General features: G+C 47.0%; 1 protein-coding gene across 2 annotated transcripts in view; it reads left to right on the top strand.

Annotated features, from left to right (window-relative positions):
* The window catches only part of LOC115152092 (serine/threonine-protein kinase WNK1), a 53081-nt gene that overhangs the window by 27533 nt on the left and 11520 nt on the right, over positions 1-14028 (top strand). For both annotated transcript variants that reach the window (XM_029696605.1, XM_029696604.1), the window contains exons 5-11: positions 964-1121; positions 7036-7124; positions 7326-7545; positions 7827-7928; positions 8038-8374; positions 8501-8664; positions 8798-8848. In XM_029696605.1, the coding sequence (XP_029552465.1) occupies positions 964-1121; positions 7036-7124; positions 7326-7545; positions 7827-7928; positions 8038-8374; positions 8501-8664; positions 8798-8848 (1121 nt within the window). The remainder of the gene's footprint in view (positions 1-963; positions 1122-7035; positions 7125-7325; positions 7546-7826; positions 7929-8037; positions 8375-8500; positions 8665-8797; positions 8849-14028) is intronic.

The raw sequence follows: 14028 nt of genomic DNA, 5'->3' as shown, positions 1-14028 counted from the left end.
CCCACTTCTCCTTTATCAGACTTTTTTATTTTTATTTCCTTCACTCTCGGGTATGTTTTGAAACTGTAGGCTCTAGCCTCAGCTGTGCTCCAAGCTGCAGTAAAGGAATAAGTAGGGTACTGCTGGTCAGTGAGTATTGTTATGGGCCTGGTAAGTGTGCGAGTGCACTGTGACACACATCTTACAAAAACCTATTCATTTCAAATATCCATTTAGAGTTTTTCTGTGTAAGACCCTCAGAAGATTGAGAGCAGAGTATCTGCTATTTGAATACGGCTGGTGTCCAGACACACACTGTTTCACTAACTAGCTATGGGATCTGCTTCTCTCGGCCCTCACCGTAACACCTTACTCCCCAGGTCAATGAGGACAGGTAAGTTGGCCTACTTAAAGGTAAGTTTGTATGAAGCGGGTTATGTTGGAGTGTTTGATTGTGAAAGGTAAGGTCTTGACACAAGTTATTTCCATAGCTAGTCTTACGATTCGTGCCCCTTCTCTGCCATTTTGAAGCCCCTGATCATTGGCACTCAACTCACTAACCAGGTTCTGACAGGTAAACCGGGTAATTCTACAGTCTGTCAGTAGTTGAACCGACATGTGTCTAACACCAATTTGCCCACAGTGTGTTCTGTACACCAGCCATCTTCTTTAGACCCCCCCCCACAGATAACCAGGTCTTACACAGAGAGACGTGTGCCTCTTTCACTACAGTCTAACTGAGCCCAGCTTCCCTCCTTTTTTTTGTTGCTCTCCTCCCCCCCTCTCTCTCGCTCTCTTTCTCTCTCTCTCTCTCTCTCTCTCTCTCTTTCTCTCCTCTCGCAGGTTCTGCTCACCCGGAGGCAGCGGCGACGGGTCACTCTTCCTCCTCCTCCTCTTCGGTTAGAGGAGAAGAGGGGCGTTTTGGGTGTGACACTCCGAGAGGGAGAGAGACACAGAGTTCTGAATAGTTGTATTTGATTTAAGGTACCCCTGAGTTCATGGCGCCTGAGATGTATGAGGAGAAGTACGACGAGTCAGTGGATGTGTATGCCTTTGGGATGTGCATGCTGGAGATGGCCACCTCAGAGTACCCATACTCCGAGTGCCAGAACGCTGCACAGATCTACCGCAGAGTCACCAGCGTAAGTCTCCGCTGCCTCAACCCTCATTCCATGAACCTCTCCCTGTTGTCCTCCTGCTCTGCCACTCCTCTCTCCCTATTGTTCTCCTGCTCTGCCACGTCCCTCTCCCTGTTGTCCTCCTGCTCTGCCACTTCTCTCTCCCTATTGTCCTCCTGCTCTGCCACTCCCCTCTCCCTATTGTCCTCCCACTCCCCTCTCCCTATTGTCCTCCCACCCCCCTCTCCCTATTGTCTTCCTGCTCTGCCACCCCCCAGCTCCCTATTGTCTTCCTGCTCTGCCACCCCCCAGCTCCCTATTGTCCTCCTGCTCTGCCACCCCCCAGCTCCCTATTGTCCTCCTGCTCTGTCACTCCCCTCTCCCTATTGTCCTCCTGCTCTGCCATTCCCCTCTCCCTATTGTCCTCCTGCTCTGCCACACCCCTCTCCCTATTGTCCTCCTGCTCTGCCACCCCCCTCTCCCTATTGTCCTCCTGTTCTGCCACCCCCCTTTCCCTGTTGTCCTCCCACTCTGCCACCTCCCTCTCCCTGTTGTCCTCCCACTCTGCCACACCCCTCTCCCTATTGTCCTCCTGCTCTGCCACCCCCCTCTCCCTATTGTCCTCCTGCTCTGCCACCCCCCAGCTCCCTATTGTCCTCCTGCTCTGCCACCCCCCTCTCCCTGTTGTCCTCCCACTCTGCCACCTCCCTTTCCCTGTTGTCCTCCCTCTCCCTGTTGTCCTCCCACTCTGCCACTCCCCTCTCCCTGTTGTCCTCCCACTCTGCCACCCCCCTCTCCCTGTTGTCCTCCTGCTCTGCCACCCCCCTCTCCCTGTTGTCCTCCTGCTCTGCCACACTCTCTCCCTATTGTCCTCCTGCTCTGCCACCCCCCTCTCCCTATTGTCCTCCTGCTCTGCCACCCCCCTCTCCCTGTTGTCCTCCTGCTCTGCCACACTCTCTCCCTATTGTCCTCCTGCTCTGCCACCCCCCTCTCCCTATTGTCCTCCTGCTCTGCCACCCCCAGCTCCCTATTGTCCTCCTGCTCTGTCACCCCCCTTTCCCTGTTGTCCTCCTGCTCTGCCACCCCACTCTCCCTGTTGTCCTCCCACTCTGCCACCCCTCTCTCCCTGTCGTCCTCCCACTCTGCCACCCCTCTCTCCCTGTTGTCCTCCCACTCTGCCACCTCCCTCTCCCTGTTGTCCTCCCACTCTGCCACCCCTCTCTCCCTGTTGTCCTCCCACTCTGCCACCCCTCTCTCCCTGTTGTCCTCCCACTCTGCCACCCCTCTCTCCCTGTTGTCCTCCCACTCTGCCACCCCTCTCTCCCTGTTGTCCTCCCACTCTGCCACCCCTCTCTCCCTGTTGTCCTCCCACTCTGTCACCTCCCTCTCCCTGTTGTCCTCCCACTCTGCCACCCCTCTCTCCCTGTTGTCCTCCCACTCTGCCACTCCCCTCTCCCTGTTGTCCTCCCACTCTGCCACTCCCCTCTCCCTGTTGTCCTCCCACTCTGCCACTCCCCTCTCCCTGTTGTCCTCCCACTCTGCCACTCCCCTCTCCCTGTTGTCCTCCCACTCTGCCACCCCCTCTCCCTGTTGTCCTCCCACTCTGCCACCCCTCTCCCTGTTGTCCTCCCACTCTGCCACCCCTCTCTCCCTGTTGTCCTGCCACTCCCCTCTCCCTGTTGTCCTCCCACTCTGCCACCCCCCTCTCCCTGTTGTCCTCCCACTCTGCCACCCCCCTCTCCCTGTTGTCCTCCCACTCTGCCACCCCCTTCTCCCTGTTGTCCTCCCACTCTGCCACCCCTCTCTCCCTGTTGTCCTCCCACTCTGCCACCCCTCTCTCCCTGTTGTCCTCCCACTCTGCCACCCCTCTCTCCCTGTTGTCCTCCCACTCTGCCACCCCTCTCTCCCTGTTGTCCTCCCACTCTGCCACCCCTCTCTCCCTGTTGTCCTCCCACTCTGCCACCCCTCTCTCCCTGTTGTCCTCCCACTCTGCCACCCCTCTCTCCTCCTCCTCACTCCGGTTCCTTTCCTTTACGTGTCCCGTCTCCTCCCTCTCTGCTGTTTTCTCCCTTTTGAGCACAGTGCTTTTTCATTTGCATCATTGGCCTTCCTTTGCCACTCTCTTTCTCTCCTATCTTTATGGATTTCTCACCCCTCTTTCTGTCTTCGCCTCGAGTCCTCTTCCTCCCTCTCTCTACCTATTCCCCTTCCCTCCAATCCTCCACTCCATTATTTTTCTCCCCCTCTATTTCCTTCTCTTCCTCTCTGTTTTCCTCGCTCTGTCTCCCGACGCGTGTGTGGAATGAGTCTAGAAGTTGTGTTGCGTGTCTGTCAGTTGAAGTGAGGAGTGTGTGATTGATCGGAGCGTCTGCACTGTCCTGTTATTTCCCTCTGGCTGATACTGTAACTGGTCTTTGGCTTGGATCCAGAGGAGGAGCAGTAACACACACACCTCGACATAGATACTCCATGATTTATGGTTAGAAATGGACCTTGAAGGTGAGCCTATTTTGTCACCAATTAGCATTGCCATTCTAGTAATGTAATCTCTGCTGCCACGCTCAATGATCACAGTTGTTCATCAACTACACTGGGAGGTAGTAGGTACATCTTCTCACTTCCGTGAGCACTGCACGGCAATTTTTGGTCCACCAGCCACTGTCGCAGGTAGATTTTTAAAAAATCGACCAGACACTCTTTTTTTTTTTTTTACCAGACAAAATATTATTTTTGCCATAATTACAACAAAAATATAAACGGATGAGCATGCTTTCTGTTTTTCTAAAACAAGAAATGTATTACTATACTGAACAAAAATATAAATGCAACATGCAACAATTTCAAAGATTTAGCTGATTTACAGTTCATATAAAGAAATCAGTCAATTGAAATAAATTCATTAGGCCCTTATCTATGGATTTCACATGACTGAGCTGGGGTGCAGCCATGGGTGGCAGCCAGGCCCACCCACTGGGGAGCCAAGCCCAGCAAATCAGAATGGATTTCTCCCCCACAAAAGGGCTTTATTGCAGACAGAAATACTTCTCAGCCCCAGACGATCCCGCAGGTGAAGAAGCCAGATGTGGAGGTCCTGCGCTGGCATGGTTACACGTGGTCTGTGATTGTGAGGTCGGTTGGACGTACTGCCAAATTCTCTAAAACGATGTTGGAGGCAGCTTATGTTAGACAAATTAACATAACATTCTCTGACAACATCTCTGGTGGACATTCCTGCAGTCAGCATGCCAATTTCACGCTTCCTCAACTTGAGACATCTGTGGCATTGTGATGTGACAAAACTGCACATTTTAAAGTGTCCTTTTATTGCCCCCAGCACAAGGTTCATTTATGTAATGATCATGGCGTTTTAATCAGCTTCTTGATATGCCACACCTGTCATGGCTTGACCAAGGATAAAATGCTAACTGACAGGAATGTTAACAGATTTGTGCACAACATTTGAGAGAAATAAGGTTTTTGTGCAAATGGAGAACTTCTGTGAAATTTTATTTCAGCTCATGAAACATGGGATTAACACTTTGTTGAGTTTATTTTTGTTCAGTATAGTAAGAAGTAATGGGGTATATTGCTTAATTTCATGTTTGTGACCTGTTTTTTTAATATACATTGGTTCAAAGATTAAGTTTAAACGGTAAACAGTTCTACAGCTGAACATCACAAATCAACAAAGTGCTTACCTGCTACAAAAGCCTGAGTGATATGGCTTAAGTAGAAATGTAGAATCTCACAAATAAATCTAGGAGAACAATTCCACTATTTTAGAGTTTTTAATGATAAGAAATGACTAAAAGTTGATTATTAAAAGCTTTTAGGAGAGAGAGATCCCTGCTGAATCAAGCACAATCAGTAGGTGAGACAAACGCTCAGCTGCCCCTTTAAGGGACTGGCTGTTACCGTGGTAACTTGGATATGCACTTGTCTCTGATGAAAAAACATTTCAGCAGACAGTTACAGCGACCTCAAACTAACATAAAAAATCAACCTAGCATGTGAACAAAGTGATATAACTGCCCAAGAAACTCGAGGAAAAAGTCACACTTTAGTAGCCTTTTCTAGTCAATTCGACCAACTTCTACATATGGATAAAAAATGTATATATTCCAAATATATGTGTGATCACCTGCCAACGTGGCTGGTGAAATAGACATTCTTACCCACCAATTACAAAATCTACCCGCATTTGGCAGGGTTGGTGTTAAATTCCCAGCCCTGTTTATGGCACAGGTTACCTTTTTACCTCAGTTAAACATTGTTAAACTCCCTTGATAAGTTACTTGCATTCCAGGAATCAGTATACAACATACTTATCACAGAATTGGGCAAACTTATGACTGTCTATCAGAGCTGTCGTAATGTGACTGTGATTACAGCTCTTATCCAGCCCTCCATACCTCTGTAGAGCCAGGCAGTCTCCTGCTGTCTCTATAGACCTAATCTCTGTTACCCAGAAGTAAATCCTCTTGAAATATGGTCAGTTTCCTTATTTACATTCCTCTCCCTCCCCCCTCCCTCCCTCCCTCCCTCCCAGTAACAGCCCTAGCCACTAATCTTCAAAGGGTGGGAGTGTCACCATAACTCCTAAATGCATATGTAGAATTTCGATCAGTGGCCCTCAAAACAGGCCCAGGGTTCAGTGGGGTACTGTAGCTACTGAACCTTGTTCTGAGATGAGAGCACTGTAACCGGTGACTCTATTCCCCCTCAACAACGTTGTTTTCCCACAAAAACATTTGGGACATTCAAGTACATCACATTCAATGACATGAGTTTTAACACAAAGCATGCACTGCTGCCCAGTAAAGGGTTATACTCTGTTCTAGTACAGTGCTGCTAGGAGGCGACAGGGCAACGCCACAGAACGTTCAGATATAAATATATTATGTAGAACAGACATACTTCTGGCATGTAGAATATGGAATCATTTCAGCTTTGTACACATAATTTCTATCTGCAACCTTGTGCCCTCCAGAACACAACCCGGAGTAGACCAGGGCCCGGTTTCTCAAAAGCATCGTAAGGCTACCTTCATCGTTAGAACCTTTTGTAGGTGCATCGTTAAATCTCCGAACGGTTTCCCAAAACCATTGTTACTAAAGTTGCTCTTGAAAACGTTTGTTATTTAACAACTGCCTCAGAACAGCTAAGTACGTCGTTCCTTCCGCGTCATTTTATACACAGAAGATCTCTGCTAAACACCAAATTTATGTTTATCTGTCTTTCTGTGACCGCCAATAACTTCAGAACGAATGTGACAGTGACTACAAATACAAAGTTGCCAATTTCTTTGCATAACAAGTGAATGATATAAAGGAACTTCAAATGAAAACCGAGAACTGTATCAAACGATAAATACAGTATAGGCTACATAGACCTATATATATCTGAATGATATTGGAATTTCATGTTAATTCAATTAAGTTTTATTTAGCTATTTGTATGCTTTTTAGCTATTTGACTCAATATATTTCATGATGTGTAACATGTGCGCAATGATGTGCCAAATCTTGATTTAGTGCATTATTATGGTTAAGCGTTAGAATAAGCCGCATCAATATTTGTAGCCTTGGATGATAATATCGCTCTAGGAGCTGATTCAGTATTGTGGAATAATTCTAATGTTGAGATTAAATTGGAAAGGGAGAACGCTGATCCGAGAGCAGTTCTGCCGTTCTTTCCATCCAATCCATATCAACACAGGCCTCAAGGACGCACTTTGCGAACATACTCTCTGTGTGGTGTTTTGGAAAACAACGTTACATCTTCTGATGGAAAGATGCATCATAAAACACTCGTACGCGTAAGTTCCATCGCTATCGGGAAACCAGGCCCAGGAAGTTAGAAAGATTCATCTTCCGTGATTCTATGTTGACAATGTGTGGGTTGTTGACTGGGAGTTGTGTGTGTGTGTATCCTATAGGGGGTGAAGCCGGCCAGCTTCGACAAGGTGGCCATCCCTGAGGTGAAGGAGATCATCGAGGGATGTATCCGACAGAACAAGGACGAGAGGTCAGCTCACACTCACATTCTATTCATTTAACAGACACTCTTACCCAGTGTGATTTCTGCAAATTCCAGCTATAGAGTCGCGGATGCAGGGAGAGTATTCCTACCCATGCACCCAGGACCTTCTCAAAATGAGACAACTTTAAAAGGGATTTGTTGTGTCAAAAATATCTGTGTTGATTTGACTCATCCCGTCTCTCCTAGGTACTCGATAAAGGACCTGCTGAACCATGCCTTCTTTCAGGAGGAGACCGGGGTGCGTGTGGAGCTGGCTGAGGAGGACGACGGGGAGATGGAGGCCATCAAGCTGTGGCTGAGGATAGAGGACGTCAAGAAGCTGAAGGGGAAGTACAAGGAAAACGAGGCCATCGAGTTCTCCTTCGACCTCAGCAAGGACGTCCCTGAGGACGTGGCCCAGGAGATGGTGGGTGACGAACACACTGTCCACTTCAGAGAGATATTGACTGCACCGCTAACGGCACCATATTACCTATGTAGTGCATTACTTTTGACCGGGGCCAATAGTGAATAGGGTGCCATTTGGGAGTCTATTCTTCCTGATTATTTAGGAATCTTTCAAGTCCTAACACTGCCCTGGTCCCCTGTTCTGTTCTCTCTCTCTGTGTGTGTGTGTGTGTGTGTGTGTGTGTGTGTGTGTGTGTGTGTGTGTGTGTGTGTGTGTGTGTGTGTGTGTCTCTGTCTCAGGTGGAGTCTGGCTACGTGTGTGAAGGGGACCATAAGACCATGGCTAAGGCCATAAAGGACAGGGTTTCCCTCATCAGCAGGAAGAGGGAGCAGAGGCAACAGGTCTGTACCAGCTCAATGGAATCTTAGATCAGAATCCTGAATGTAAAGTTTTATGATATTGCAATCAAATGAATTAAACTGAGGTGAACTTGATGTGATGATATTGAAGGTGAGAGAGGAGCAGGAGAAGAGGAGGCTGGAGGAGGAGCAGGGCCAACGACAACAAGAACAACTAATACTACAGCAGCAGTCCGGCACAGAGGCCTCCCAGCCAGGCCAACAGGCTGCCCCCTACACCCAGCCACAGCCCACCCAGCAGCCACCACAGCCCAACCTGCAGACGACACCCGACATCCCCCCTCAGACGGCACAGCTGGGGCCCCAGGGAGTTCCCTACATACCCCAGTCTACAGGGCAGCTCCCAGTCCCAGTATCAACCCAAGTTCTAGCCCAGCCAGAGTCAGAGGCGCCAGAGGTGGACCAGTACCCGCAGCAGACTGAGACGGGTCTGTACCTTCTGCTTGGCACCTTTTTTTTTGCACTCAGTGCTCTGTAGTATTGACCTAGTCTTAATCTAGTGTTTTTATGAACTATCAATTAATAAACCTATTCTTTACCCCTCCCTCTTTCAGCCAATCAAATAACAGATAGTTCCTCCATCCTTCCCGAGATGCACCTGGTTCAGCCGGTGGTGTCATACAGCTCTCTGCCCAGTCAGCAGCCTCAGCCAGAGGCCCCATACCCACAGGCCACACCCCCTGTCCAAACCGACCAATCGCAGCAGCAGCCGACTATGGTGAGTGTCATTATCGTGGCACGCAATGTATTTAATATATTCTTACAGTAACAGTACCCAACTCTTGTCTCTGTATGTACAGTATACTACTGACTTCTATCCTCTCTCCTCCTCCCTCTGTCCTGTTTGTCAGGTGGTTCCTGCTACCCAGACTGCCACTGTTGTCCCTGGGACTCCACAACAGGTACACGTCACCATCACAATAACACCACAGCATACCACTGCTGTTCCTCAACTGATCATAGATGGAAACACCATGATGAGAGGTTCTTGTGGGCTGTTACCAAAAGACCAATGTAGACATGTTGTTGAAAACAATGGTGGACCCTCTCTCCCTCTTTCTTTCGGTTTCTTTATGCATTCCTTTCCATTGTCTCTCTTTTTCTTTCTTCAGATGTACTTCTTATATTTTCCTCTCTATCCTCCCTCTTTCTCTTGGTCTCTGTTCCTCCCTTCTGCTCGCCTCCCTCTGTTTTTCTCGTTCTTTCCACCTTTCCCTCTCTTACCCTTTGTTTTATTTTGTTTGTTATTGTAGTATGGAGGTTACTGCCACCCATCGCTTCCCCCTCAGCTATATAAAAACCGTCCCTTGTAAACGCACACCTCTTCCCTCTACTCTCATACCCACAGCCTCCCTCTAAATTTGCAGTGCATTTGGAAAGTATTCAGAACCCTTGACTTTTTCCACATTTTGTTACGTTACAGCCTTATTTTAAATTTATTAAATTACTTTTTCCCTCAATCGACACACAATAACCCATAATGACAAAGCGAAAACAAGTTTAGTAATTTTTGAGAATGTATTAAAAATAAAAAGCTGAAATACCTAAATTATTTAAGTATTCAGACCCTTTGCTATGAGACTCGAAATTGAGCTCAGGTGCATCCTGTTTCCATTGATCATCCTTGAGATGTTTCTACAATTTGATTGGAGTCCACCTGTGGTAAATTCAATTGATTGGACATGATTTGGAAAGTCACACACCTGTCTATAAAAGGTCCCACAATTGACAGTGCATTTCAGAGCAAAAACCAAGCCATGAGGTCGAAGGAATTGTCCATAGAGATCCGAGACAGGATTGTGTCGAGGCATAGATCTGGGGAAGGGTACCAAAACATTTATGAAGCATTGTTGGTCCCCAAGTGGCCTCCATCATTCTTAAATGGAAGAAATTTCGAACCACCAAGACTGTTCCTAGAGCTGGCTGCCCGGCCAAACTGAGCAATCGGGGGAGAAGGGCCTTGGTCAGGGGAGGGGACCAAGAGCTCGATGGTCACTTTAACAGAGCCCCAGACTTCCTCTGTGGAGAAACTTCCAGAAGGACAACCATCTTTGCAGCACTCCGCCAATCAAGCCTTTATGGTAGAGTGACCAGACAGAAGCCACTCCTCTGTAAAAGGCACATGACAGCCCGCTTGGAGTTTGCCGAAAGGCGTGTAAAGGACTCAGACCATGAGAAACAAGATTCTCTGTTCTGATGAAACTAAGATTGAACTATTTGGCCTGAATGCCAAGCTTCACGTCTGGAGGAAACCAGGCACCATCCCTACGGTGAAGCATGGTGGTGGCAGCATCATGCTGTGGGGATGTTTGTCAGCGGCAGGGACTGGGAGACTAGTCAGGATCAAGGGAAAGATGGCGGAACAGAGTACATAGAGATCTTTGAAAACCTACTCCAGAGCACTCACCTAAATCAACCATTTATCGGATCATCAAGAACTTCAAGGAGAGGGGTTCAATTGTTGTGAAGAAGGCTTCAGGGCGCTCAAGAAAGTCCAGCAAGCGCCAGGACCGTCTCCTAAAGTTGATTCAGCTGTGGGATCGGGGCACCACCAGTACAGAGCTTGCTCAGGAATGGCAGCAGGCAGGTGTGAGTGCATCTGCACGCACTGTGAGGCAAAGACTTTTGGAGGATGGCCTGGTGTCAAGAAGGGCAGCAAAGAAGCCACTTCTCTCCAGGAAAAGCATCAGGGACAGACTGATATTCTGCAAAAGGTACAGGGATTGGACTGCTGAGGACTGGGGTAAAATCATTTTCTCTGATGAATCCCCTTTCCGATTGTTAGAGGCATCCGGAAAAAAGATTGTCCTGAGAAGACAAGGTAAGCGCTACCATCAGTCCTGTGTCATGCCAACAGTAAAGCATCCTGAGACCATTCATGTGTGGGGTTGCCTCTCAGCCAAGGGAGTGGGCTCACTCACAATTTTGCCTAAGAACACAGCCATGCATTTATTTATTTTTAATTTTTTTCTTTCACCTTTATTTAACCAGGTAGGCAAGTTGAGAACAAGTTCTCATTTACAATTGCGACCTGGCCAAGATAAAGCAAAGCAGTTCGACACATACAACAACACAGAGTTACACATGGAGTAAAACAAACATACAGTCAATAATACAGTAGAAAAATAAGTCTATATACAATGTGAGCAAATGAGGTGAGATAAGGGAGGTAAAGGCAAAAAAGGCCATGGTGGCAAAGTAAATACAATATAGCAAGTAAAACACTGGAATGGTAGATTTGTAGTGGAAGAAAGTGCAAAGTAGAAATATAAATAATGGGGTGCAAAGGAGCAAAATAAATAAATACAGTAGGGGAAGGGGTAGTTGTTTGGGCTAAATTATAGATGGGCTATGTACAGGTGCAGTGATCTGTGAGCTGCTCTGACAGCTGGTGCTTAAAGCTAGTGAGGGAGATAAGTGTTTCAGAGATTTTTGTAGTTCGTTCCAGTCATTGGCAGCAGAGAACTGGAAGGAGAGACGGCCAAAGGAGGAATTGGCTTTGGGGGTGACCAGAGAGATATACCTGCTGGAGCGCGTGCTGCAGGTGGGTGCTGCTACGGTGACCAGTGAGCTGAGATAAGGCGGGGCTTTACCTAGCAGGGTCTTGTAGATGACCTGGAGCCAGTGGGTTTGGCGATGATTATGAAGCGAAGGCCAGCCAACGAGAGCGTACAGGTCGCAGTGGTGGGTAGTATATGGGGCTTTGGTGACAAAACGGATGGCACTGTGATAGACTGCATCCAGTTTATTGAGTAGGGTATTGGAGGCTATTTTGTAAATGACATCGCCAAAGTCGAGGATCGGTAGGATGGTCAGTTTTACGAGGGTATGTTTGGCAGCATGAGTGAAGGATGCTTTGTTGTGAAATAGGAAGCCAATTCTAGATTTAACTTTGGATTGGAGATGTTTGATGTGAGTCTGGAAGGAGAGTTTACAGTCTAACCAGACACCTAGGTGTTTGTAGTTGTCCACATATTCTAAGTAAGAACCGTCCAGAGTAGTGATGCTGGACGGGCGGGCAGGTGCGGGCAGCGATCGGTTGAAGAGCTTGTATTTAAGAGCAGTTGGAGGCCACGGAAGGAGAGTTGTATGGCATTGAAGCTCGTCTGGAGGGTTGTTAACACAGTGTCCAAAGAAGGGCCAGAAGTATACAGAATGGTGTCGTCTGCATAGAGGTGGATCAGAGACTCACCAGCAGCAAGAGCGACATCATTGATGTATACAGAGAAAAGAGTTGGCCCAAGAATTGAACCCTGTGGCACCCCCATAGAGACTACCAGAGGCCCGGACAACAGGCCATCCGATTTGACACATTGAACTCTATCAGAGAAGTAGTTGGTGAACCAGGCGAGGCAATCATTTGAGAAACCAAGGCTATTGAGTCTGCCGATGAGGATGTGGTGATTGACAGAGTCGAAAGCCTTGGCCTGGTCAATGAATACGGCAGCACAGTATTGTTTCTTATCGATGGCGGTTACGATATCGTTTAGGACCTTGAGCGTGGCTGAGGTGCACACATGACCAGCTCTGAAACCAGATTGCATAGCGAAGATGGTGCGGTGGGATTCGAAATGGTCGGTAATTTGTTTGTTGACTTGGCTTTCGAAGACCTTAGAAAGGCAGGGTAGGATAGATATAGGTCTGTAGCAGTTTGGGTCAAGACTGTCCCCTCCTTTGAAGAGGGGGATGACAGCAGCTGCTTTCCAATCTATTGGAATCTCAGACGACACGAGAGGTTGAACAGGCTAGTAATAGGGGTTGCAACAATTTCGGCAGATAATTTTAGAAAGAAAGGGTCCAGATTGTCTAGCCCGGCTTTTTTGTAGGGGTCCAGATTTTGCAGCTCTTTCAGAACATCAGCTGACTTGATTTGGGAGAAGGAGAAATGCTTGGGCTAAATAAAGAATGGTACCAACACATCCTCCGAGAGCAACTTCTCCCAACCATCCAGGAATAGTTTGGTGACGAACAAGGCCTTTTCCAGCAGGATGGAGCACCTTGCCAAAAGGCAAAAGTGATAACTAAGTGGCCCGGGGAACAAAACATTGATATTTTGGGTCCATGGCCAAGAAACTCCCCAGACCTTAATCCTGTTGAGAACTTGTGGTCAATCCTCAAGAGGCGGGTGGACAAACAGAAACCCACAAATTCTGACAAACTCCAAGCATTGATTATGTAAGAATGGGCTGCCATCAGTCAGGATGTGGCCCAGAAGTTAATTGACAGCATGCCAGGGCGGATTGCAGAGGTCTTGAAAAAGAAGGGTCAACACTGCAAATATTGACTCTTTGCGTCAACTTCATGTAATTGTCAATAAAAGCCTTTGACACTTATGAAATGCTTGTAATTATACTTCAGTATTCCATAGTAACATCTGACAAAAATATCTAAAGACACTGAGGCAGCAGACTTTGTGAAAATTAATATTTATGTCGTTCTCAAAACATTTGGCCATGACTGTATGTATGTATGTATGTATGTGTGTATGTATGTATGTGTGTATGTATGTATGTATGTATGTATGTATATATATATGTGTATATATAATATGTGTGTGTGTGTGTGTGTGTGTGTGTGTGTGTGTGTGTGTGTGTGTGTGTGTGTGTGTGTGTGTGTGTGTGTGTGTATATATATATATATTTGTTTTGTTTTAAAAGGCTTTAGGGTCAACTTGAGGGTTAAACTAATGCATTCTGGGAAATGTAATATAATACCTTTATCAGAATAATGAATTTCAGAATAAGGCTGTAACGTAACAAAATGTGGAAAAAGTTAAGAGGTCTGAATACTTGCCGAATGCGCTGTAAATGTTTTAAATCAGATACTGTATTTTATAATGGCTTTCTGCCAGAAGTCTAAGAGCTCTCGAAAAATTATCTGTACAGTTGCCATTTTCTCCAGGTGCTTCTTATTAGCATGTATTTTCTCCATAGGTTATTTTCCCTTCTGTTCCGTGTACACATGCTTCTCTTACATCAGAAAGGAATGCATCACAACATTGTTCATTTGCTAAATGTATCTTGTTCTATTTCGCTTGTTAATGTCCACACTCACCAAAAATGACATTCGGTAGCTACTAACT

This window comes from Salmo trutta, chromosome 17, assembly GCF_901001165.1.
Source record: "Salmo trutta chromosome 17, fSalTru1.1, whole genome shotgun sequence".
Classification (NCBI taxonomy): domain Eukaryota; kingdom Metazoa; phylum Chordata; class Actinopteri; order Salmoniformes; family Salmonidae; genus Salmo; species Salmo trutta.
The sequence above is the reverse complement of the archived record's forward strand: the minus strand, read 5'-3'. Positions and strand labels throughout refer to the sequence as shown.